The 27131-nt window shown below is 44.4% G+C and overlaps 2 protein-coding genes across 2 annotated transcripts; one reads left to right on the top strand and one right to left on the bottom strand.

The window, feature by feature from the left end:
* Positions 1 to 341: 341 nt before the first annotated feature.
* Positions 342 to 12352, bottom strand: C1R (complement C1r). The gene is made up of 11 exons (XM_030187216.1): positions 12247 to 12352; positions 11475 to 11697; positions 10797 to 10989; positions 10092 to 10238; positions 9379 to 9575; positions 5885 to 6032; positions 5519 to 5640; positions 5041 to 5119; positions 3623 to 3763; positions 2713 to 2787; positions 342 to 1223 (listed from the first exon to the last, which is right to left on the bottom strand). Coding segments are annotated over exons 1-11 (2130 nt in total). The 5' UTR covers positions 12249 to 12352; the 3' UTR covers positions 342 to 420.
* A 3461-nt stretch (positions 12353 to 15813) lies between these two features.
* LOC115457795 (tumor necrosis factor receptor superfamily member 5-like) lies at positions 15814 to 27119 on the top strand. Its single transcript, XM_030187398.1, has 10 exons — positions 15814 to 15930; positions 17033 to 17155; positions 18236 to 18391; positions 18603 to 18696; positions 18947 to 19017; positions 20572 to 20670; positions 23381 to 23421; positions 24782 to 24992; positions 25693 to 25878; positions 26530 to 27119. The coding sequence occupies exons 1-10, from the start codon at positions 15855 to 15857 to the stop codon at positions 26769 to 26771; spliced, it is 1299 nt and encodes a 432-aa protein (XP_030043258.1). The 5' UTR covers positions 15814 to 15854; the 3' UTR covers positions 26772 to 27119.
* The last annotated feature ends 12 nt before the right edge of the window (positions 27120 to 27131 follow it).

The raw sequence follows: 27131 nt of genomic DNA, 5'->3' as shown, positions 1-27131 counted from the left end.
CATAAATGTTTAGAATATTTGCACATATATATATATATATATATGTGTTGATTTTCCACTGTCCTATAAACATGTGTGTAACTTACATAGTGTGTATTTGACGGGAGGTCATGCATGTGGCTAACGGCTGGCCAGAGCATGGGTGGGACTCACACTTATGTGTGTAACTGTGTTTGGCTTGCGTGTTCATGTCTAAGCAATATGTACACATGTAATGGGATACCCCTAGTACTCTATAAAGGGAAGTGGACCCTATGTTCCCTTATAGAATATAAGTACCTACCAGACACCTTGTTACAGCATGACCCTCTATGTGTTTAGGAAATATTTTACCGGGGAGCTCTGTAAAGAATTTGGATTTATTGCATAGGTTCTGTCCTTATTTTTTTCAAACATTAATGAGGACGATGAGGGTTTTTTTTAGTTCTTCATCACCTCGCTCATCCAGTCTCGATAGTTGATCAGTTTGGTATAGAAACCGTAGCCTTTCCCGCAACCGATTCCCCAAGAGACGATGCCCATCGCAATCCAGTGATTGGTGTTCAGCTCCTCCGTAGTGAAGACTCCGCCACTGTCTCCCTGGCAAGAATCCTGGCGAATTTTACCGGTTTCAGGAAAACCTGCACAGAACATATTCTCGGAAAACATGTAGGGGTGATTAGTAGTATTTTTCCCTGCCAGATAATTTCTGCATTCACGGTCACTCGCAATGGGGAGTGAGACGTATCTAAGATTCTTTGCGATCTTGTTCTCAGTTACTCCAAAGCCGCTCACGTAACCCAGCTGCCTGTCACTGTAGAGGGTGTTATGGCTGCTGTCTGGAAGGCAGATCGGCATGGCATCCCTGTTCATGGTGACACTGCCTGACAGTTTGATGAGAGCAATGTCGTTATTGTAATTGTATTCATCCATTGTGTAGTCCTGATGCACAAAAATGTTCTCCACAGCGTAATTGCCAAGTTTAATCAGTTCCTCAACCTCGGTGTGCCCCAGATAGATCTCTGTATTGTCCATGATTCTCTGCAAGTCTTGTTTCGCATTGCCCTTGGGGTGTATCACGTGGGCAGCTGTGAGGATCCAGCGATCGGCAATTAGCGCCCCACCACCCAAGCCACCTCCAAATGTCCGCAGATACACTTGCCAGGGGAAGGTCCCGTGTTTTGCCTCATGTCCTCCAATGATCCTTCCGATACCCGTCACAGGCATGTCAGGCTTCCCACACACTACACAAAAAGCAACCAAAGCCAAAGTCAGCACTAGGTACTACAGTGTTACACTGTACAGTGGAGAGTACAGAGACGCTGCTACGTTAAAATAATCCATTTAAAAAATCCAATGTCCTGATTTAACCCTCTTTCTCTGCACGCTGTCTCCTCCCCAAACCCAAACTCTTCTCTGGGCTGGGAGAGAAACTGCATAAAATCCTGACTGGAGTAGAACGGATAAACATGAATCAATTGCTTTGTTCTGGGACTTAGGGACATGCCATGAAGTTATTAAGCAGCACATTTAACACAAGTCGCAGAAACTGTGTTTTACTCAGCATAGTTAAGCTCTGGAACTCACTGGCATAGGATGTGGTGAAAGCAGTTAATGTAGCTGGATTAAAAAAAGAGGTTTGGACAAGTTCCTGGAGGAAATGTCCATAAAGGTAGATTCAGGGAAATCCCTGGGGTTAAGTACTTGAAATCTTGCTATTTTGGGGTTCCTGCCAGGTATACTTGGACCAATTAAGCAGTTTCTTGATTTCCATGCTCTCCACACCCTTATTCATGATTTTGTTATCACCCATATTGATTATTGTAACACTGTCTACTGTTGTATTTCCTCCTACCTTCTTCTTCGCCTTCAAACATTTTTCAATTCTACAGCTTGCTTCCTATACAAGGCAAAGCGTTGGGACCATTCCTCCTCATTCAATTACACTGGCTGCCTGTCCATTACAGATGCTGGTTTATGATTCTATGCCTTACTCCTGGCTCGGCTTATTTCTTTCTATCACCTTTTCTCTGGAACAATTTGCCCCCGTATTGTAGGTCTGGATTATCTTTCTCTAAACTTAAGTCCCTTCTAAAAGCACATTTCTTTGAACTGGCATTTGGTATTCAGTTAAATTTGGATGCGGTTGAACCCAGTGGGCCTACATTACCTCAGCAGTCCAGATAGGGAAAAGGGATTTAGTCCTAGTAAGGATGGTTGGTCTACTCCGTCTTGTCTTTTTATGGTGTTCCTTTCCAAAATGATTGATTTTTTTTTTAATTGTAACCCACTAAGGCCTGTTTTCAGAATTGGTAGGTTACCAAATATTTAGTAAACGGAAACAGAATATTGGGCTTGATGGTCTGACCCAGAGTTGCAACTCTTATGATCTTATGTGCTCCATAGTCATTCAATCCACATAGTTATGTGGGTAGATACAGGGATGGGATTTTGGCACTCATTCCTCTATGTTACAAGATGCATTCATAAGCCGACAGGTACACGTGCCTCAGGGCAGATGCATCTACTTCCTCTGGAATACTCTACGAGGGTATATAGATGTAACATTTGTGCTTTCTTTGTCTAGACACCCTTTATAAATTCACCTCTTATTGTGCTAAGATGAGAAAGAGATGATGAAATAAATGCATACAAGTATGTACACAGACTCGCACACAAACCCCAAATGGACTCTGCCCCAAAATGTCTCCCTCAGCCCTGGGCCCTGCCCACCTGGCAAACAATCTGGAATGGCCTCAAGGTCCTTTGAATCCTTCCACAAGCGCTGAGCGCTGCAACTGTACGTGGCTAGAAAAGAGACAAGCGGAATTTCTCTTTCAGTGTGTTAGAATCAAAAACATCAAAATGCCGTAGAACATTTTATAACAAACCAAAATGAATAGGAAAATTCAAAAGTAACATGTGAATAATCTGAATAAAAATGAATAAAATCCTACTACAAAATTAATAACCAACAACCCCTGATCCATTCAACCAACCCAGCAACCTGATCCTCGCAGCTGTTGCCCTCAGTAAACCCCACAATGTTTTCCACACTCTCTCTTCTCTCAGAGAAGGGTGCAGAGAAACCAAATCTTATCCACCTCAACCCCAACTAATAAAACAAATGCCAGCAGAGTCCAAACACGCTTCTCATCCTTCTCCACTGCTTCCAAAACAGATCCCCAGCCTCTTCATGAGACAGACCTAAGTAGACCGATAAAAGGAATTGAGAGGCAGAGCATTGCCCAGCTGGAACGGGTTACATTGTGGCTGAGATCCCTGAACGTCTGATCTTAGAAGGTCTTGTAATTGGGGGGCTTCAGGAGAGGAGCAGAGAGTGAGATACATGGATGTGGAAGGGCTAGAGGACAGATGAAGGTCTGAATGGAGAATGAGAAAGATGGAAATTGGCTAGTTATGCTGAAAAGGGGAAATGATGGATGTATGGAGGGGAGGAAGAAAATGCATTGTGTGTAGATAGACCTATAGATAAAGTAATTATGCAAAGAGGAATGAAATATATATAAAAAGAAGAACACGGAGAGGGTGATTGAAGATCAGACTTTATAATCCCATGGTGGAGATATGTGGCATGGGCTGTAGTTTATCTATTAACTCAATTTTAGTTGCAAAGACTCACCATTGTCGCTCTTTGTTACCATGCTGTAATAAGGCTCGTTACACTGATACTTTACAACTGACTGGTATGTGTTCTCATTTGGCAAGTTCTTATAAGTGTACTTTCCATTTTCCAATTTCTTGGGCTTCCCGCAGCTCACAACTGTGGAAGACGAATATTAATATATCACTGTCATAACTTAGAAACAGGGCAACAGTTCAAATACAAATCACAGTTCCTTATTTTAACTCAGTTATGTGATTTATGGAAAAGTTCAAGGTTGAATGAATATAGATATGAATTAATTTGGCTCTAACTCTAAGAATTGACACCCACTAGGGTAGTGTTGGAGTCTGAATGTTACAACAATGTGAATGTTTAAGAAAGTCCCTCCTGAGAAGAGATGAGATGCCATTGATGGTGTTTGTGTATGCTTATGTGAGCTGTCAGAGTAGGGTTGGGTTGGGTTTCCATTGGTAGATGAGCGATTGTATGTTTATGTATGGATGTGAGTGTATGTGGGCTCTCAAGGGTTGGGTTGGGTTTCTATTGATAGATGAGCGGTTGTATGAATTTGTGTGTGTATGCATGCATACATGTGTGTATGTGGGCTCTCAAGGGTTGGGTTGGGTTTCCATTGGTAGATGAGCGATTGTATGTTTATGTATGGATGTGTGTGTATGTGGGCTCTCAAGGGTTGGGTTGGTTTTCCATTGATAAGCCAGTGGTTATATGAATTTTTGTATGTGTACGTGCATGCGTGTGTGTGAGATGTCAGGGTAGGGTAGGGTTTCCACTAGTGGGGCAACATTTGTATGCTTGTGTTTATGTTAGGGTTGGAGTTCCATTGATGAAACAGTGTTTCCGTATGTTAACCTTCAAGGAAGGGTTGGGGTTACACTGGTGAAACATTGTTTATGTATTATTATTATTATTATTATTATTACATTTATATCCCGCGCTTTCCCACTCAAAGCAGGTTCAATGCGGCAATGTGTTTATGTGAATGTTGGATCTGTAAAAGTAGGACTTGGGTTCCACTGATGGAGCAGTGTTTGTGTGGGTGTGGGTGTATTGGGAGGGGGGCATGGGATAGGCTTTCATCGCAGCACTGAAGTTCCTGTGGTGGGCTACTGTGTGGAGGAGAATAAATACAGGCACTAAATTCCTTTCACTGCAGGAACAGAAATCCTTCCAGGGATGAATGTAGGGTTCAGCGTTACCCACAGTGTGTAGAGCTTTATTAGGATGGAATAAAAACAGGAGATTGTAGTTCCTGTACTGTAGGGTTATGGGTGGTGTCCATCGGTGGAACAGATTGGAGAAACTTTCATGACAGAAGAAACCTCTGTACAGAGGTGTGAGGGAATGATTGAGCCTGTGAATACCAATTCTTCCCACCAAGGCCAGTATGGAGGCTTCATACCATGTGCACTTACTTTCACAGCGTGGGAGTTTTCTGTGCCAGGTGCCATCATGTTGACAGACAGAGGTGAAGGACCTCAGCTCCTTATCATCCTAGAAGAAACATGATACTTGAGGAGCAATGGCCGAACACTTCAAGAGAAGGGATGCAAAACTCCAGCAAGATGCAGAAGAGAGAAAGCTGCTGGGGTGGTAGTTGTGAGAGGAAGCTGCTGGGGTGAGGGTCCCTGGCTCAGGAGCACATGTGGAAAGGTTCAGAGCTGAGTTTTCTACATGTATAGATATGTGCTCAAGAAGAGCAGATTACAAAGAAGGACTGAAACAGGAGGAAGAGAAGGACAGACACCAAACTGAAATCAGAAAAGGAGAACCGGGGACAGAAAAACAAAAAGAAAGGTAGGAACTGGAGAAAAGGTGAACACTGAACTGGGAGAAGGAGTGGAAGCACTGAGTGGAGGAGATGCTAGCAGGCCTAGGCAACCTCTACAATACCTCCATTAGCTTGTAGCCTGTCTTACAGCTCACAAGGATGTAGTCATGCAAGCGATACTCTGCTTGTTGCGGTTTAAGGATGCTAAATTTATCCCGCACAACAGGCACAGGACAGCGAACTCCTGCAAGAGAAAGATTCCCGTCTTAATGAGGTTCATGAGCCATGGCTTCTGTAACTGGCATGGATAGTCCACATGGTCTTTACATCCTGTCGTTTGCTATGTTATGCCAACATGAGACTGCTGCAGCGTATGCAGGAGGGCACTGCTCAGGGAAAGAGAGAGTCTAGTCAAACCCAAGGACACCTACATGAACTGGACCCAGAAGTCTGACTCATGAGACAGTGTGAAAGAAGTAGCTCCTTACGCTCTGAGGTGTAATGAATCTTCCAGCCTCGGCTGTCTCCGGAGTCATCAGTTAAGAAGAGGAGGTCCACATTGTGACTCTGGGTGTCGATAATGCCTGGATTCTGCCTACCGCAGTATTTTCCAATCCTGTTCCCTTTTGCATAGATCTGTGGGAAGGACAAAGTGAAGGTTTCTCATCGTGAGCCCATGCTTGTCATGAACAATCCACAGGCAAAGACCAGATGGGGTGATCAGTGGAGCGATGCATTGCAGGATGAAGGGAGAGACAAAGAATAGGAGCAGGGAGGTAGATAGAGGCAGGGATTCAACCAATGGACCAATAAGAAGCAGCAGAGGAACAGTTTGGGGGTTTTGATAAAGAAAGGAAAGTCAATGAATGGATGGATGAATTAGTTGATAGTCTATAAATCCTGCACAATATTCTCAGGTACAGAGGAGAATCCATCAGCCATTCAACTGGCAATCTCGTTTCAAACTAAAGTTAGTAAAATGAGAGCATTATTTGAAAGAACTGACTGCTTGGTTGAATATAATACTATTAATGATCAGTCAGAAATTCTTGGTGACAGGATTTGGTCTTTATTTTACTCATGGTTTTCCAAATATTCTAAATCTTACTGTTTTTTTAGATTCATGTCCGCCATCTTTGATGACTTAGTATTGTCTCAGTTGTTGACGCTTCTTTATGAATGGGCACAGTTGATGCTTTCCTTAGGTACATTTTAGCTAAGATAATATTTAATCACCTCTCTGACCTCATGATCAACTTTCTTTAAATTAGTCACCTTATTTTCTAACTCCGCTTACTCTCTTACCTATCTATACGTTCCATCTTTGCTTATACCCTACGCTGTCTATTAAAATGTTTTATTACATATTCTGTTGACTAAGTAGTAAACTATGCCATACTTTATATTGTTATCTGAATATTTTTACTGCTGTAATTGTCTGTTGCTTGTGTTTGAATTCTTACTATACACCGCTTTGACTGAATTCCTTCAAAAAGGCAGTAAATAAATCCTAATTAATAAATAAACTAAACTAATAAATAAGGATTCAAAAGAACTAACTCATTTAGTTTCAAACTATAGGCCAGTTGCCTCGATTCCATTATTTAGAAAGCTTTTGGAGGGTTTGGTCTGTGCTCAGTTGAATGATGTGGAGGCTCATTTTCAAAGCACTTAGTCTTAAAACCTTTGGAACTTCGTAAGTCTAAGTGCTTTGAAAATACGCCATGTTTACGCACAATATTTTGCACTCATCCCAATCAGGGTTTAGACCCTGTCACAGTACTAAGATGGTTCTAGGTTTTTTTGCTTGATAAAGCGAGATCTCTACTGAATGAAACTCATAAGCACTTATGTGACAATTTGATCTCTCCTGTGGACTGTGACATTCTGCTCACCGAATTAACTAAAATTGTGATAACTAATACAGTTTTAACTGGTTCAGAGGCTTCCTGTCCACCAGAGTTCTTTCTGATAGCTGGCAGAACCCCCTGTGGTGTCCCTCAGGGCTCTCCCATGTCACCTGCTTTATTTAATGTCTTTTTGCATAATCAGGCTTTGAATTGGATACAGAAGGACTCCGCACTTACACTTATGCAGTTGACACAGTTATTATGATTCCAGGTTTTGTTTTTCTTTTAGTTTGATGCAAATAACTGACGCTATCCAAAAATGCACTACTGTGATAGGATCCTGGGTGATGAAATATAAATTAAAATTGAACACAGTAACATAATAGATGACGGCACATAAAGACCTGTACGGTACATCCAGTCTGCCCAACAAGATAAACTCATTACATATGGTATGATGCGATAATTCATAGGCAATACCTGATCTTGATTTGCCCTTGGATCAGGCACAGCAAACAAGAACAACCTCTACGTCAAAAGTACAAGCGCGAAGGAGGCTAAAGGATAAAGCAGCACAGATGATGGTGCTTTAAAAGATGCTTTATTTGCTGCTTGGACACAAAGGACCCAACACGGTCCGTGTTTCAGCGTCACAAAACACCTGCTTCGGGGATCACAGTAGTGGTTGGAAAAAGCCTCTGAGCAACCAAGGTAGCTGCAAAGCATTGCACTTGGGAACAGTGGCGTAGCCACAGGTGGGCCTGGGTGGGCTGGGGCCCACCCAACAGCAGCACACGTATTAGCGGTAGCAGGTGGGGATCCCAAGCTCTCCAAGCAGAAGACTTCCCCCTGATGGTGATGAAAACGCCATTCTCCAGGATACCAGCACCTGTGCAAGCTCAGTTTTCAGCGCGTGCCTGCTGCAGACTGCTAAGGTGGAAAGAAGCGTTTTCCCGCCAGCTGAGATTTTTATTTGGTGGTGGGTGAAGGGGAGAACACTTGGTGCCCACCCACTTCTTGCCTAGGCCCACCCAAAATCTGTTGTCTGGCTATGCCCCTGCTTGGGAAACACTGCTGACCAACAGCACTGCTCAGGGGAGTCGTCACATTATAATGTGACCCCTGAAACAGGCGCTTTGTGACGTTGAAACACGGACCGTGTCGGGTCCCTTGTGTCCAAGCAGCAAATAAAGCATCTTTTAAAGCAGCATCTTCTGTGTTGGATTGTCCTTTGCTCTTGATTTGTCCTTCCATTTTCAGGGCACAGACCTTACGAGTCTGTCCGGCACTGTTCCTGTTCTAAATTTCTGAAGTTGTCAAAGCCTCTGAAAAGCTCACTGCAGCCCATCCAAGGCACAATCAGGGAACAGATCTTAAAAAGTCTTGCCCAGCACTGGCTTTGCTTCCCAATTACAGGTGTTGCTACCTAATTTCTGCTAAGCTTCTTTGGATCCATTCCTTCTAATCAGGATTCCTTTGTGTTTATCCCACGCACTTTTGAATTCCTTTACCATTTTCATCTCCTCCTCTTTCCATGGAAGGACATTCCAGGTACCTACCGCCCTCTCAGTGAAGAAATACTTCCTGACAAAATTCAGGTTTTTTTTTTTGTTTGACAATAAACCAGATTCATTGAATGATCATTTTTTAAGTGATCAAACTAAATATGTTTTAGCTCCAGTGATTCAGATTCTGAGGTTATACATAAATCAAACATTGTCTTTTGAACCACAAATGAATGCATTAATAAAAAGTTCTTTTTTTCTGATGAGAAACTTAAGGTGAATTAGGAAGTATTTTGAATTAGAGCAATTTAGATTGTTAGTACAATCACTATTGCTCTCAAAATTGGATTATTGCAATCTTAAGGGCCCTTTACTAAAGTTTCTATCACCCCAGACTCCTCTTTTCATTCCAGCTGACTGAGACCATGATCAGAGAGTGCACTCATGCTTACAGTGTCTCTGCAGTGGATCCCCTGCTCGATCTCTTTGAAAAATATCCATCCAATCCATAAAGATGAAAGATGGAGCCCTATGGATGATTCGTGATAGGTGGGGAATGGCCAGGGCAGCCACTGAATATGTAACTTTGACAATCAGCATCTACATGAATGATTAGCATGAAGGTACCTGCAGAGTGTCGTATGGACACTTGACCTGCTGATGGTCATCTATTTCAAAGGGATCCAAGAATTTCAGGGTGATGCTTAAACCCTTCTCCAGGTGAATGCTGTAGTTACACCGGAGATCTGCAGGATATGGACTTGGATACTCCGGGCTGGAAATGTATCCCTCTGCCTCCGTAAACAATTCATTCATGCACTGAGCTGAAATCACAGAGACAGCATAACATCACATCCTGCTGTTTGCATTACAGGGTTTGCAGCTCCTCTTGCATATGAGAAAATTATTATGTTGACACACCACATTGTCCTTTCTCTGCCCTTTTCACTCTGCTTCCAGTGTCCTCTCAAAATGGCCCAGATGAAAGGAGCTATAACTGAAACGTGAACTGTTTGCCATATTTAAGAAAGACAAAGACCCAAGCAGAACCTTATCAAAACTAGCATGGACTGACAAAATGAGGACCTGGCAGAACCTCATCAAAGCTAGCATGGACTGCAAAAATGGCAGAACCTCATCAAAGCTAGCATGGACTGACAAAATGAGGACCTGGCAAAACCTCATCAAAGCTAGCAAGCACTGCAAGAGTGAGAGCCTGGCAAAAGTGGTGGCTGCACAAGACATCTTGATAAGAACAGCAGGGGTCTATGATCTGAGATAACTATATTACCACTAAAGCAGAGATGAGCAGCCTTTCCTCAGTCTTTGCTCGTAGTTACCTTTGCATGTTCTTTGGTCGCTCTGGAGCTGGTAACCTGGTTGACAGGAACAGAAGTAGCCTCCAATGTAGTTGTGACAATGGTGATCGCAGAGGGGCTGTTCAGCGTGGTTAGTCTGATCAGCATCAGGAGCACATTCATCCATGTCTAGAGTGTTTGTGGGGAGGAGGAAACAAGACAGGAGTCATCAAAGTTAAAACCCCAAGATCTGCTACCTTCACCCTTCCATTGCCTGTAGCTTTCTAGTGAGTTTTGTACCCGATTATGTTCTCTTACCCTTTCCTAGCTATTATATGCCAGCACCTTCAGAGATGTATTTCAGACGGGATGTTTCACTGGGAACTACAAAGTTTCTTCTGCTGAAAATGCTGGACACTGCAGAGAAGCCAGGATAAGAGCGTGCAGCGTGATACAAGAGACATGGTAGGAAAGGGGCAATCTAAGGTTCCACAGACACTGCTGGCTGGCAGAGAACCCAGGTATTTCGGGTATTGTCCCAGGGACTCCATCATCAGAGGAGAGGAGAGGACCCTACTGGTTGGAGAGACAACCAAGAACTCCCCCACTCTTTGAGCTGAAGGCAGGCCTCCTTAGTTACAGTCACAGAGCCCAAATGAATTTGACTGATCTCCCACCTTCCTTCCTCCTGGAAGACAGAGTATGAGCTGCAGGCCTGCCTTTCTTTTCCAGGAATGAACTACATACCCACAGCTTGGTAAAAGGCCAGGAAGCCTCTGTAGAAGATCGTGACACCATTTTCTTCATTGGAGAAGTCGGAGTTGAAAAGCAGCTTCATTCGGTTTCCTCTGGATAGAAATTCTCGCTGACTAGGGTGGTTACCCACTTTAGAACCGACCTGACCACAGTATCTGCCCAAATCCTTCTTATCTGCTGAAACCTAAGATAAAAAGTGTATCCCAGTGAGTTCATGTGATGAACCTCCTGAGACTTCTGTACTGGGGAGGGCTCAAATGAAGGAGTATCCCAGTGAGACCAGTGCTCGTGAACCCACAAGGCTGTAGCTTGGGTAGTGTGTATTTGACCTCTGTGGCCTTAGTACTGGGGAGGACTCAGTTCAAGGGCAGTGATTGAGAGAAGCATGAAGCTGGGGTAGGACACTGAGCCTGGGTCTGTGAACCTGTAAGTACCAAAGAAGACCCAGGATGGGAGCAATGATTGTGGGAGATTGTATTACCGGATACGGCTGAGCTTGGGAGCAGTGAGTGAGGGACTCTGTGGTACTGGGGTGGACTCAGCATGGGGCAGTGAGTTGGACTCATCAGTCTGTGGTACTAGGATAGAATCAGCATGGGGCAGTGAGAGGGACTTTCGGGAATATTAGCTTTCCAAAAGACAGATAGATTGCATTTCCCCTTCTCTCACCTTCACATAGTCGTAGTTACAGGCTTCGGAGGGCTCCAGGTCGAACTGCCAGAAGTTCAGCTTGACATGGAAGCCCTCGGGCACAGCTATGTTCCACACGCTGATATTGTTATTGGGGTACGGATTGGGGTAGTTTGGAGATGTAATTTGCCCATAATACTGCCTCTGAGTTGGGGCCGAATGGACCAGTCCGCATGTGAAGATCCAGAAGAGAACCTGAAACCTGCTGGAGCCGGGGAGGCCGGCAGGGAGAAAACAGACATTGGTTAGATGTAGTGGGACATTTTCAAGACAGCAGAATGTTGGCCTGAGAGAGAGGACAAGAGGCCAGTTAAAGACTGCAGGAGACTTTTGGATAAAGAATATAATGGTGAGACAGACAAAGTGTGTGAAGGAAAGAGATGGACGGGGAGAGGGGGAGAGAGAGAGAGAGAGAGACAAGAGCAGTGAGAAAGAGAAGGAGGAGGAGAGTCAGAAGAAGAGAGATGGGGAAAGAGGGGAAGAGTGAAGTGGACAGGGAGATGGGGGACTGACATCACCTTTATGGCTGAGTTGACCATCGGACATCACAAGAGAGCCAGCAGAGGGGTCCCGTCCCTGTGCTGGTACCAACTCTGTGGCTCCTGCCCTCCTCCCCACCCCTGATTTTACTGATCCATGGAAAAGTGCACCATAAGTAACAGCTCATGTTCTCATACAACGCCTGGTCAATACCCCCTCACCCATCTCAGCCACCCACCCTCACCCCACTCTCATTATAAACTGGACTCACATATCTCCCTGATTGCTGTCTCGGTTGCGTCTGCTCCACAGTCAAATAACAAAATGAAACTCAGAACAGCCAAACTTGATAATTCCCCATGCAAGGGGGAGGAGGGAGGGAGCCTGGCCAGAACTACAGAGAAAAGAAACCCAGAAAAAGTGTTATTCTGAAAATAAAAGACTGGACTCCTTGGCTTTCCCTCTAGCCTGTGCTGCCATCTCCTGGCTGTCTGCTTCAGAATCTCTCTGCCCTGAAAAAGGAGTTCAGAATTCTCAGCGGGGGCCCCCCTGAGCCCCTCTTCTACGTGCCCCCTTTCTCAAATCTCCCCACCTGCTATTACCTACCACACACAAAACACCTTTAAATGACTTCTTTACACACAAAACACAGACAGACATTCACCACATACAGAGCAAGGGATCAAAGATTAGAAATCAAAATGAAACTGGGAACCTTAACAAGGGAAATCCTGTGTATTTATCTAGGAAACTATTCAAGTATTCTCCAGTGCGGACACTGCATTCTTCACAACAAGGACTCCTTGTATTAAGAACATAAGAATAGCCACAATAGGTCAGATCAATGGTCCATCTAGCCCAGTATCCTGCTTCCAGTAGTGGCCAATCCAGACAAAAACTCATAGTAATACTTTTTTCAGATGTATCAGAAGCAGGAAGCCTGCAAGGGAATCTGTGGGATCATTAGATCAAGAAGGAGCAAAATGAGGACTCAGGGAGGACAAGGCCACAGTAGAGAGATTGAATGAAGCCTTTGCTTCAGACTTTACGGAAGAAGATGTTAGAGATCTACTTGTACCGGAAATGATTTTCAGGGGTGACGATCCAAAGGAACTGAAAGACATCTCGGTGAACTTGGAAGATGTACTGAGACAAATTTACAAGTTAAGAGTGATAAATCACCTGGACCAGATGGTATACACCCCAGGGTATTGAAAGAACTCAAACTTTAAATTGCTGATCTGCCGCCGATTTTTTAAAAGGGTTCCAGGGGTGATCCAGGAAATTACAGACCGGTAAGCCTGACGTCAGTGCCGGGCAAAATAGTGGAAACTATTATAAAGAATAAAATTACGGAACACATAGACAAACGTGTGAAAGAACGGTGAAAAAAAAACTTAAAGGAGTGACTGCAAGGGTCAAAAATTTACATCAGGCGTGGATACTGTTCAAAAACACCATCCTGGAAGCCCAGGCCAAATATATTCCGCATATTAAAAAAGGAGGACGTAAGACCAAACGACAGCCGGCGTGGTTAAAAAGTGAGGTGAAGGACGCTATTAGAGCTAAAAGAAAATCATTCAGAAAATGGAAGAAGGAACCGACTGAAAATAACAAGGAACTGCATAAGGAATGTCAAGTCAAATGCAAAGCGCTGATGAGGAAGGATAAGAGAGACTTCGAAAAAAGATTGCATTGGAGGCAAAAACACATAGTAAAAATTTTTTTAGGTATATTAAAAGCAGGAAGCCAGCAAAATAATCAGTTGGACCGCTAGATGACTGAGGAGTAAAAGGGACGATCAGGGAAGACAAAGCCGTAGTGGACAGATTAAATGAATTCTTTGCTTCGGTCTTCACCGAGGAAGATTTGGGTGGGATACTGGTGCCAGAAATGGTATTCAAAGCTGACGAGTCGGAGAAACTTAATGAATTCTCTGTAAACCTGGAGGATGCAATGGGGCAGTTCTACAAACTGAAGAGTAGCAAATCTCCTGGACCGGATGGCATTCATCCCAGAGTACTGATAGAACTGAAAAATGAGCTTGCGGAGCAATTGTTAGTAATATGTAATTTATCCTTAAAATCGAGCGTGGTACCTGAAGATTGGAGGGCGGCCAATGTGATGCCGATTTTTAAAAAAGGTTCCAGAGGAGATCCAGGAAATTATAGACCGGTGTATCTAGATTTTCAGAAAGCTTTTGAGAAATTTCCTCATGAGACTGCTGAGAAAATTAAAGAGTCATGGGATAGGAGGCAAAGTTCTGTTGTGGATTAGGAATTGGTTATTGGACAGAAAACAGAGGGCAGGGTTTAATAGCCATTTTTTTCAACGGAGGAGGGTGAATAGTGGAGTGCCACAGGGATCTGCACTAGGACCTGTGCTATTTAACATATGTATTAATGATCTGGAAATGGGAACAATAAGTGAGGTGATTAAATTTGCAGGTAACACAAAATTTTTCAAAATTATTAAAAACGCATTCAGATCGTGAAAAATTGCAGAAAGACCTTAGGAAACTGGAAGACTGGGCATCCAAATAGCAGATGAAATTTAATGTGGACAAATGCAAAGTGATGCACATTGGGAAGAATAATCCGAATCATAGTTACCTGATGCTGGGGGCCACCTTAGGAGTCGGCAATCAAGAAAAAGACCTAGGTGTCATTTCAGACAATACGCTGAAATCTGCCCACTGTGTGGCAGCAGCCAAAAAAGCAAACGGGATGCTAGGAATCATTAGGAAAGGGATGGTAGATAAGACAAAGAATACTATAATGCCTCTGTATCGTTCCATGGTGTATTGTGTTCAGTTCTGGGCACCTTATTTCAGAAAAGATATAGCGGAATTAGAGCGACTAATATGATAAAGGGGATGGAACAACTCTCATATGAGGAAAGGCTGAAGAGGTTAGGGCTCTTTAGCTTGGAAAAGAGACTGATGAGGGGAGATATGATTGAGGTCTACAAAATCCTGAGTGGCGTAGAATCAGTAGAAAAAGTACAAAGACTAGGGGACACTGGAGGAAGTTACATGGAAATACTTTAAAACAAATAGGAGGAAATATTTTTTCACTTAACTAATAGTTAAGCTCTGGAACTGTTTCCTGGAGGATGTGGTAACAGCAGTTAGCATGTCTGGGTTTAAAAAAAAGGTATGGGCAAGTTCCTGGAGGAAAAGTCCATAGCCTGTTATTGAGATGGACATAGGGAAAGCCACTGCTTGCCCTGGGATTGGTAACATGGAATGTTGCTGCTAACTGGGTTTCTTCCAGGTACTTTTGACCTGGATTGGCCACTGTTGAAAGCAGGATACTGGGCTAGACGGACCATTGGTCTGACCAAGTATGGCTGTTCCTTCGTTTTTATGGTAGCATGGAAAGAACATTTAAATAAAATAGATATAATACAATGCCAGCATGTACCAGTGAAACATTCACATAACATAGATACAAAAACCTCATTTCAGCACAGCACAAATGAAACATCTTGGTAGAAAAGATATTAGAACTTTTATAATAATGTAGATTTGATGCTCCCACTTTGTATAGTACAATGAAGTTCCACCCTTTAATGCTCATACCCAGAGAAATTACAGGGCTAAATGGTTTATAGACATTTGCTCCAGGAAATTGTCTAAATGTGTTTTATAATCCAGATGTGGTAACTGCCTCTAGAGATATCACTCCCTCCTCTGTCCCTGTGGTGGGCTTCAGTCTCCGGTACTGTCACTCCCTCTTCCTGCCTGGTTACTTAGGTGGGGGTGTTACTGTCTTGCACTTGATGTAGTCGGAAATGTTTTTTTTTAGACGTGTGGGTGGGAGGGGCTGTGTACAGAGATCCTGAGACATACAGAAGTCTTCAGTCCCTGCCAGGAGAATGACCAAAAAGCTGTCACCCTGTTCCAGGAATGAGTATCTGGTCAATGGGAGGTGCTGCTTGATGTGTCCTGCAGGTAAGATGGCTAACGAATGCCTTACAGTGGCCAGTGTAGGATGTGCAGGAAACTCACATAGAATACGAACACCACAGAGACACAAACAAACAGATGCACGCACACAAGCACACACGCACACTAACACACACATGCACTAGAACACACACACTAATACACACAAAAACATGAACACACACTCAAGCACACACACATGCACTAGTACACACACAGGCACATGCACAGTAACACACACACACACACACACACACACTAATACACACAAAAACATGAACACACACATGCACTAGTACACTCACAGACACTATCGCACACACAGGTATGCACTGGTGCACGTACACAGTTAGACTTGTGGATGCAGGAGAGAGAGGAAGACAAAGAAGGCAGAAGGGGGAAGTACAACCCAGAGAAGGGACATGTTCTCTGTGCACATGTGTCTGTGTCTGAATGGAAGCACAGCCCAGTCACACTGCAGGTGCTGGGGGTGGCCAGACTGGTACCAGCAGGGTCTAACTTTCCAGCAGCCAATTGGATGGGAGCAGCAGGCTGGAATGGTCAAAAGGCCCCAAGGATCTCGGAGTCCGGATGTTCAGGGAAACAGCCACATTAGGTCTGGTAGATATTTACATAAAGTTTGGGGGCAGCACGTGAAGGGAGGGGGTCTTTCAGATCTTGTATGTTCAACTTCAGATTATAGTCGAGAATAAATGCTGGAGAGAGAGAGAGAATTGGACAGACTGGACACGCTGGTGCCTTTGCTGGCTTGATCTGTGGCCCTCACATAAGCTGAGATCTGGGGTTGGGTCGAAGCTGAGCTTTGGGTGCACGGCTGCTGTAACATATATTTATTTGCACTTCTGGGGGGAGAAGGGGGAGAGGGAAACAGTAATGCAGATTTGTCATGGCCGTGGATTTAGCTGGCGAGATCCAGCTGCAAATCTGCTTGGTGTTGTAACACATCTGTCTGCCTAGCTGTGTGATCACACTGTCTCATAACATATGCCTGGATGTACATGTGTGTCTGAGGATATCCATGCAGTCAGTTGTGTGTCTGAGAAACAGATTTGTGCTCAGCAACTCAGTGCTGCGTTTCTCATTTCAGGATCTCACAAGCTGAAGGATTGCACAGACTCTGCAAATACACAGTGTGAAACCTGTGAGAATGGGACATACATGGAGCATGAGAACTCTTTCTCCAAATGCCAGCCCTGCTCGCACTGTCAAGGTCAGTAGCTGAAGCCCCCAGGCCCTCCTCTACTCTCTACCCTGAATATGAGCCATAGTGGCAGGAATCAGGGTAAGTGCTGTGGGCAGAGAGGCAGAAGGTGCTAAGCCAAGTGATAGCAGTGGTGGCAAAGTGTGTAACAGCAGCTGAGAAGGGGCAGAGAGCTCCAGGCAAAAGGAAGAGAGAGACAGATATAGAGAGACAGAGAGAGGGAAGGAGAAGCTAAATGAGAGAGAGAGAGCGAGACAGACGAGGGAAGGAGAAGGTAAATGAGAGAGAGAGAGAGACAGACAGAGGGAAGAAGAAGCTAAATCAGAGAGAGAGAGACAGACAGACAGACAAACAGAGGGAAGGAGAAGGTAAATGAGAGAGACAGAGGGAAGGAGAGGCTAAATAGAGAGAGAGAGACGGACAGACAGACAAACAGAGGGAAGGAGAAGCTAAATAGAGAGAGAGACGGACAGACAGACAAACAGAGGGAAGGAGAAGCTAAATGAGAGAGACAGAGGGAAGGAGAGGCTAAATAGAGAGAGAGAGACGGACAGACAGACAGACAGAGGGAAGGAGAAGCTAAATAGAGAGAGAGAGAGAGACGGACAGACAGACAAACAGAGGGAAGGAGAAGCTAAATGAGAGAGACAGACAGACAGAGGAAAGGAGATGCTAGAGAGAGAGAGAGAGACGGACAGACAGACAAACAGAGGGAAGGAGAAGCTAAATGAGAGAAAGAGAGAGAGACAGACAGAGGGAAGGAGAGGCTAGATGACAGAGAGAGAGAGGCTTTCAGTTTTTTTTGTTATGTTTGTAATTTGAGCTAATTTTGTACTTCATCATCCACTTTGTACACAGCATTGAACCTCAAGGTGGGGATATTAGTGATGAACAAGGTAGTATTTGATTTGAACATTGTTGAATTGTTGCTGTTAACGGTTGGTCCTGGAAACAATGGTTTTGATCCCTGACACAGGCTTTTAGTTGGAAAACCGGCCATGTTGGCTCCTTCAATAAACACAGTTTCCTTGTCTTCTACTGGGTGGCCGACTACACTTGTTTTGCTGTTTGTTTTTTTTTATTTTGCAGGCTTTCACTTCAGCGAAGCCTCTCACTGCAATCAGACACATGATGCCCTGTGCCAGTGCTCCCAGGGCTTCTACTGCTCCCTGAGAAGCAGGGGTACCTGTGAATTGTGCAATCACCTGTCTTCCTGTGGTGTTGGGTTTGGGGTGCTAAAAAGGGGTGAGTGAAATTATGAACTACTGGTGCAGTTACAAGAATTCCAGAGGCAAGAGTGAGGTGCCTTGTGTGTTGGGGGCAAGGTGGTTCCTTGCTATATGTGTGAGGGTCTGAGTACTGGAATAGCAGGGGGTGCTGCAGGGCAGGAGTGAGGGGTATTGGTAGAGCTGGATATTAATGGAATCGGAAGTGACATTTTCCCCTTGCTTTCTAGCAACCTCCTGGGTTGACACTGTCTGTCAAATCTGCCAAACTGGGACTTTCTCGAATGTCAGTGACACCTCCTCCCCCTGCCTGAATCACACAAAGTTAGTATAAATACTATATCTATTTTACTTTTAAAAATGTACTTAATAATCCTTCAGGCAAAGTCTCTACCAAAGTGATGTACGTTGCTTTCACCTCCATTTCCCCTTCTTTGGTAGACAGTTCACAGGATACAGTGATTCATCAACACAAGACCTTTACAAAACACAGCATTCTGCTGACACACAAGTGTTAGAGGATTCATAGGGCAGAAAGTGGACTTTGAAAGTTGTATGATTAATATTCTTCCAGATGCCCAGTGTTGAAGTTTCATGGAACAAATACCACAGACAGTGTGTGTGCAACACCCTCAGCCACATTGTGTAAGAACCTCTTTCTCACTGCATGGTCTGCTCCTTTTCATGTCCCTCTTCCTCTTTCATGTTGTCTCTTCCCCTTCTCATCTCTCTCTCTCCCTCTGTCTTTCTTTCTCTCACCCCATCTTCTTTTTCATCCTGTGCGTCTTTTTCCCTGTCGCACATCTCCATTTTCCTTTTCGTAGTGGAGGAGTAGCCTAGTGGTTAGTGCAGTGGACTCTGATCCTGGGGAACTAGGTTCAATTCCCACTGCAGCTCCTTGTGACTCTGGGCAAGTCACTTAACCCTCCATTGCCCCCCTGAATATATGTAAACCGCTTTGAATGTAGTTGCAAAAACCTCAGAAAGGTGGTATATCAAGTCCCGTTTCCCTTTCCCCCTTTCCCTTATGACATCACAATATCAGAAGTGAGCCAAGTATCGGGCAATCAAGCCATTGTGACATCACTGATGAGGTCGGCTCTTATTGGTGGAATGAGTGGAGGAGTAGCCTAGTGGTTAGTGCAGTGGAGTTTGATCCTGGGGAACTGTATTGGGCAATCAAGCCATTGTGACATCACTGATGAGGTTGGCTCTTATTGGTGGAATGAGTGGAGGAGTAGCCTAGTGGTTATTACAGCAGACTTTGATCCTGGGGAACTGGGTTCGATTCCCACTGCAGCTCCTTGTGACTCTGGGCAAGTCACTTAACCCTCCATTGCCCCTGGTACAAAATAAGTACCTGAATATATGTAAACCGCTTTGAATGTAGTTGCAAAAACCTCAGAAAGGCAGTATATCAAGTCCCATTTCCCTTTCTCTTTTCATGTTGTGTCTCTTTCTCCCTGTCTCACATTTCCATTTCCCTTTTCATGTTGTGTCTCTTTCTCCCTGTCTCACATTTCCATTTTCCTTTTCATGTTGTGTCTCTTTCTCCCTGTCTCACTTCTCCATTTTCCTTTTCATGTTGTGTCTTTTTCTCCCTGTCTCACATTTCCATTTTCCTCTTCATGTTGTGTTTCTTTCTCCCTGTCTCACTTCTCCATTTTCCTTTTCATGTTGTGTTTCTTTCTCCCTGTCTCGCTTCTCCATTTTCCTTTTCATGTTGTGTCTTTTTCTCCCTATCTCACATTTCCATTTTCCTTTTCATGTTGTGTCTTTTTCTCCCTGTCTCACTTCTCCATCTTCCTTTTCATGTTGTGTCTTTTTCTCCCTGTCTCACATTTCCATTTTCCTTTTCATGTTGTGTCTTTTTCTCCCTGTCTCACATTTCCATTTTCCTTTTCCTGTTGTGTCTCTTTCTCCCTGTCTCGCTTCTCCATCTTCCTTTTCCTGTTGTGTCTCTTTCTCCTTGTCTCAAGCCCCCTCTACCTTGCTTTCTGTTTTTACATCTTTTTCTCTGCCTCTCCCCTTCTTTGTCTTTTTCCTAACTTCTTTCTTTTTCCTTTAGAATAAGTATGTATTTTAGCCCCAGAGTCTGTTCCCAGGGATCCTATACCACTGCTAAATGTGGAAACTTTAGGACAGATATACCTGTGCTCCGTGTAATGACTGCTCTTTATCTGCTGGTTTCTTTCCCAGCTGCTTCCTCCTGGTTTCTCTTGCTGACTCTGTCTGTGCCTCTGGTGATCATCAGTTTTACCCTTATCATCCTGCTATGGAGATATCGCTGCAGGAACCGTGAGTACTGCTTAGACTGCCCTCAAGAGGGACATACAGACATTCCCTGGATGCAAAAATTAAAACCCAGGCATAGGAGAAAAGTAAGGCGCAGTGCCCCGCGGGTGCACGGAGCCGAATATAACATGGCGCCGTGCCCTGACGGGAGCGAGCGAGGCGCGGGGTGCAGGATCCAGTAGTCCAAGGGCACCCCGCTGGCAAATGGGAGGAGCGACTGGAGGGTTAAAGGCCCCAGAAGGGAGCCCGAACGACCTCTTCCGGCGTCCGAGCAAGCAGACGAGCGGCTTGGGTATGCCCAGGGTTTAGAGATGTTCTGTATATAAAATAAAGCTGCGGCCAAGTTGTGCCACTTCAAGAAAATACTGTGTGTGGTGTCTTTATCGGGTGATTGTGGTGAATTCAGAAAATGGCAGGCCCGAGGGGTCTCGGTTGCCTATGTTATAAAACCACTCTCTTGAATTTACAGACATGGTGACAGAACAGGGGATTAGAACTGAGGTGCAGGGAGGTATTGTAAACTGACTCCCCTCACAGAGCCATACATAAACTCCAAGAGGAAGCCAGAGATTAGGGCTGAGGTACAGAAGGATAAAGTGACTGCCCCTAAAGTCACACTCTGTTCACTCTGTGATATTTGCAGGTAGACTAATAACATCATGGCAAATAGAAGAAAAGGGAAAGAAAAGCAGAGCATAAGAACCAAAAATCAGTTGATGCTGAATAAAACCATCATGATCAGCTGCAGGAAAAACCGAACAAGCATCCCACAGTTGGGCAATTTTGTTATTCCTAAGATTAATATTCAGTGAGGGATATTTCAGGGAGACTCCCTGTCACCACACTTATTTTGTGTGGAATTAAATTCCCTGAGAAATCTTAAAATTTATTTCACTTTATTTTAGCCTTAATCTCGGAGGCACTAATGACCTACAGATATGCCAGGTCTATGGCTGGAGTAACCGTGGGCTTGTATATGCCAGGCTAAGCTAATACTCTATAATGAAATCTGGGTGCCCAGATGACGTTAGAGAATAGTTCTTCAAGGTGTGGCATTGGGGTACCTAAAAGGAGGTGCTCGGTTATAGAATTATTATTATTATTTATAGCATTTGTACCCCAGATTATTCCACCTTTTTGCATGCTCAATGTGGCTTAAAGAGTGAGGTTATGATAAAGTCAGTACATGGTTTAAATACAGTTTTTAGGTGTATAATAGAAAGCCATCTGAAGCATTAAAGGAAAAGATAGTTGGTCTCTATCCTTAAACATGGACGAGTGTTCCAACAAGCAAAAAGAAGGAGTGAGAGTCCACCAGCACATGGAGGGGAAAGAAGTAGCAGAATATAGAAACAAAAGGGAAAGAACTGGACCAGCAAACAAGGAAAAACAAGTGGGTAAAGCCAGAAATACAAAGAATTACTTTAGAAAGGAAAGCATAGCGATTGATAATAACAACAACACAAGACGGGGAAAGATGGATCACAGGCAGCAGAGAGAGGAAGTGTCGATTTTGCAGGCCCTGAACAGGAAATGGTCACACATTTCATTGCTGGATATGACATGCTGATGTCTGAAGGCCTGTGTACAGGAAAGTACAAGAAGGTACCATGTTTCTTCATCTGGAGACTGTATAAATGCTATAACGTTACCTGAAAACCACCAGGCATCAGGATGAAGATGCTGTGATCACCTGAGATTTTCCAGTTCCCACTGATAGTGCCAGAGTCGGAGTTTAGAGCTCAGACACAGGGAGGTAAAGTGATTCCCCCAGAATCATGCACAGACAGTCAGTGACAGAGGTGGGGATTAGAGCCAAGGCATAAGAACATAAGAATAGCCATACTGGGTCAGACCAGTGGTCCATCTAGCCCAGTATCCTGTTTCCAATAGAGTCCAATCCAGGTCACAAGTACCTGGCAGAAACCCAAATAGTAGGCATTCCATGCTACTAATCCCAGGGCAAACAGTAGCTTCCCCAATAGAAGATTATGGACTTTTCCTCCAGGAACTTGTCCAAACCTTTTTAAAACCCAGATATGCTAAACGCTGTTCCCACATCTTCTGGTAACGAGTTCCAGAGCTTAACTATTTCTTGAGTGAAAAAATATTTCCTCCTATTTGTGTTAAAAGTATTTCCATGTGATTTCATTGAGTGTCCCCTGGTCTTTGCACTTTTTGAAAGAGTGAAAATTCGATTCACTTTTACCCATTCTACACCACTCAGGATTTTATACAACTCAATCATATCCTCCCCTCAGCCGTCTCTTTTCCAAGCTGAAGAGCTCTAGCCTTTCCTGATATGAGAGGAGTTCCATCCCCATTATCATTTTGGTCATTCTTCTTTGAACCTTTTCTATGTCTGCTATGAGATACTTGGACCAGAATTGAACGCAATACTCAAGGTTAAAGTTGCATCGTGGAGTGATATATAGGCATTATAGTATTCTTGGTCTTATTTTGCATGCCTTTTCTAACAAAGTGATTCTTCCAGGGTTACACAAAAAGTCACTGACAGAGGCGGGGATTAGAGCTGAGCACAGGTTGATAAAGTGAATCGCACGCAGAGCGTCAGTGACAGAGCCGGGGATTAGAACCAAGGCATGGAGAGATGAGTCTCTACACACAGAGGGAATTTAGGGAGGTTTTCTGATTTTGAAGAGTGCTTCAGCCAGTGCTTTCTGACCCTGATTTGTGCTTTTTCATTCTTCAGGTTCTACCATGAGACTACGCTCCCTGGAGACTTTACGTAAGGTGAGTCTGAGCAGCACCTCGCTGGCATGAACCATTTACCACACTGGTGCAGACCTGGGGTGCCGAGCGCTGCTGTTTACAAATGCCTGGAAAATCTGTACATGAGAAAATTCAGAGATGCTGCAGGGCCCTTACGGTGCTGTGTTGTTTGATAAAGTCTGTGATGTGTGACTGTTTCCATTGTTTGATCTTTGCCTCCTCTTTCCCCACTGTTAGCTGTGAACTTTCGTTTGGTCTAGGCCTTGCACTTCTCCCGCTTCTCCACCCATGCACACTTCCCCTGTATGCAGACCTGGTCTTCCTGTCAGTGGTTAAGCCTACGATGCAGCTCTGTTTACTATATTTAATAGAGAAAAGGGGAGAGAGACCAAAAAGCAGATCATGACCTCACTGTGGAGTTTTAAATCAGCTGCAAAGACTACAAGAAAAAGCTCTATGAGCCCTTCAGCAGAAGGGCAATTAAAATTATTTGACAGCATCATTCAGCCAACTCTCTTATATGGGAGTGAAATCTTGGGTCTCTCGTTAACCCAAAAGATAGAGAACGGGAAATGAGCCCAATAGGAACCTGACCCTCCAGTTCTGCAAGCAGACAATCTGCATCCACAGAAACTCTCCCACAGGAACTCAGTTTTCCTTGGGTTCAAGCAAACATTTGTGAATTGATGTTAAACAGGTAATAGGTTTGGTTCAGGGGGTGTGAGTAGCTGCACTCACGTAGAACTGAGTATCCGATAACTGAATCCGCTTGGCTAGTGGCTCGAGGTAGATATTAAACTAAACAGGTGACACTGTATTGATCCTTGTGGTACCCCACAGTGACAGTGATCGATAGGATCTTAACCAAGCAGGTACTGTGCCACTGACTCCCTGTTTCTGCCAGTCATGCTAGCATGATAGTGTCAAAAGCTGCTGAGAAATCCAGCAGGAGTAACACAGAGACGGATCTCCTGTCTCGATTTAAGACCATCTCCATTCCGTGGCCGGCTCTGAATCCAGATTGACGTGGATCTAGGCAGTTTCTCTCATCTAGCCAATCGCTGAGCTGAATGCAGACGGTTTGTTCTGTAAGGTTTTGAGCATGTCCTGCTCAAAGTTGTTCTTTAGCAGAAGATACACCACTGCTCTTTTAAATGCCGTTGGCAGTTTCTCTTGAGAACAAGAGGAGTTCGTGATTTTTCTGGCCATTCCATGGGGCCCCTGGTTGCTTGCTGCACTAATGTAAAAATGAATTGAGGAAAAGAGAGAGAGAGACTCAGGTTAACACAATTAGGCATATGTCAGTCTCAGGTTGCAACATATTTTAGGCTTTTCTATGGTCCTGAGATGAGCCTCACACAGATTCATTTTATCTTTTAAGCACCGGTTGGATAAATACATCTCAGTGAGAGAGGGGATGAAGACCATGGAGATGCCAGTCCATGGCCAACAGGAAGACCCAGCCTTTCCAAGATCACTGTTCCCCACAAACGAGGTCCTGGACGGAGAGAGCCTCCGAAAAATAAGGTCCAATACTTACTGTGGTCCCCTTCTGCAATCCTCACCAGCACCCTGCAAACATGTGGAAAAATGTAAGATCAGAAGGGCTGCAGGAGTGGGAACCAGCACCTACATGGATCTTAGCACCCTGTGTCTAGCACCCACCTTTCATGGATCCTAGCACACTGTATGTAGAACCCAGCTTACATGGATCCTAGAACCCTGTATCTAGAACCTACCCTACGCAGATCCTAGCACACTGTATCTAGAACCCAGCTTACATGGATCCTAGAACCCTGTATATAGATGCCAGTGTACATGGATTCTAGCACATTGTATAACCCACCCTACATGGATCCTAGAACCCTGTATCTAGAACCTACCCTACGCAGATCCTAGCACACTGTATCTAGAACCCAGCCTACATGGATCCTAGAACCCTGGATCTAGAACCTACCCTATGCAGATCATAGCACACTGTATCTAGAACCCAGCTTACATGGATCCTAGAACCCTGTATATAGATGCCAGTGTACATGGATCCTAGCACCTTGTATAACCCACCCTACATGGATCCTAGCACCCTGTATAACCCACCCTACATGGATCCTAGCACCCTATGTCTAGAACCCAGCTTACATGGATCCTAGAACCCTATATCTAGAACCCAGCTTATATTGATCCTAGTGTTCTGAATATATAATGCAGGATCCCAGCAGCCTCAGCCATCCCTCATGAATCCCAGCACCCTGTGTACTGGTTAATCTCCACATGTTATTCTTTTCCTTTCAGGCTCTGCGAAGATTCCAACTGCCTCAGTCCTTCCTCCTGTTCTACCTATAAAAGTCAAGTGTGCTTTTTCTGCAGAAATGGCTCATCTTCCTTGTCCTGCTTCTCAGTCTGAAAGCACAGAGAGATCAAGAGGCTGCAGTTCAGAGATGGGGGGAAAGGACGATGCCTGCTGCTCATTTTGCATTGGTAAGTGCAGTCTCAGCCACTCAGTGCCCTCCGCTCTGTGCTACGCATTATTATACACTAAGGTGAAGCATTCATGGGGTCACTCACTTCCACGTATTGTACCTAAATATAACACTTTCAACTACTGTACTGGGAAGGTGTGAGCTAAATCCAAAATCCCAATCCCTTTGCTCTGTTCAGACGTCAGGCGCTGCTCAGCAGGGATGTGCATTTGTTTGAAGCAACACGGTAACAACATTTCTCATAGCGTTTCATGTCTTTTTTTCCTGCTGTTATAGATTTTATAAATAATCTTCAGCCAATGAAAACTCTCCATTCCCTCATAACCCACCCATGTGGAATATCTTTTACATGTTCCCTGTACTAGAGGCTCTACCATTGTTCGGGGGGGGGGGGGGGGAGGAGAAGGGGCGACAGCAGGCAACATTACCTTTCTTGAGAGGGAGGGGGCAGTGGCGTTACCTTTGTTTGTTCAGTTTCAGCTGAAATGGAAAAAAAAATGTTTTGGTCGGCCTCTAGTTCACTCCTCTATGTCTGGTACACGGTATGATAAGCAGAGTGTGGCTGAAATGTGCTCGCTAACCTGAATCTGAAAGAACAACAGGGGTCGCATGGTGCCAATAATCTTTCTCCTTGATCTTTTTTCTTCAGATGGGGTAGAATCACCATTAAGGACTCTTGATGACACTTGTCCTGTGTCCCTACCGACCCTGACTGCATCTCAAAACTTCAAATGTGACTCTTACTGCATGGTTCAGCCATGCCTAGAGACTGAGGTCAACCCCTGCAGCAACTGGGCTCCTCCCTGTGAACTGAGGAGCCAGGTTCAGGAAAGACAAACTGGGGAGAGGTCTGAGACTTCACAACCAGAGGAGGATGAGTGGAAGGAGTGAGGTTACTTACAAGTACTGGTGTCTCAGAGCTGATCCTTTAATACCCAAGCACAAGATTGCAGGCAGAGGGGAAAGGAGCAGGAGTATATGTGACTCAGAGCTCTGCCACCACCCAGCTCCCATTTCCACTTCTACCACCATCTCTCACTGTGTGACCTTCAGCATGGATTCATTCAGAGCTGTGACATCTGCAGACCCAATTCCCAATCCTACCGCTGCCACCATCTCTCACTGTTTGACCTTCAGAAAAGTTATTTAACTTAGATTTTAACTTCTTTGGCAGAGACATTTTGGTTATTGCTGTACAGTGATAAGCTAAAAATAGTAAATATTGCAGTGATCCTGTCACTCAGACGAGGT

The sequence above is a fragment of the Microcaecilia unicolor genome, chromosome 14, assembly GCF_901765095.1.
Source record: "Microcaecilia unicolor chromosome 14, aMicUni1.1, whole genome shotgun sequence".
NCBI lineage: Eukaryota > Metazoa > Chordata > Amphibia > Gymnophiona > Siphonopidae > Microcaecilia > Microcaecilia unicolor.
The sequence above is the reverse complement of the archived record's forward strand: the minus strand, read 5'-3'. Positions and strand labels throughout refer to the sequence as shown.

Bases quoted from the DNA above. Each gene is read 5' to 3' on its own strand.
- C1R (XM_030187216.1), bottom strand. The intron at 5,641-5,884 runs GTAAGGAGCTAC...TTTCTCTTGCAG, and splicing joins GATTCATTACACCTCAGAGC to GAGTTCGCTGTCCTGTGCCT. The intron at 3,764-5,040 runs GTAAGTGCACAT...CGTCTTCCACAG, and splicing joins AAAACTCCCACGCTGTGAAA to TTGTGAGCTGCGGGAAGCCC.
- LOC115457795 (XM_030187398.1), top strand. From the start codon at position 15,855: ATGACCAAAAAGCTGTCACCCTGTTCCAGGAATGAGTATCTGGTCAAT. The intron at 17,156-18,235 runs GTCAGTAGCTGA...TTTATTTTGCAG, and splicing joins GCCCTGCTCGCACTGTCAAG to GCTTTCACTTCAGCGAAGCC. The intron at 18,392-18,602 runs GTGAGTGAAATT...CTTGCTTTCTAG, and splicing joins GTTTGGGGTGCTAAAAAGGG to CAACCTCCTGGGTTGACACT.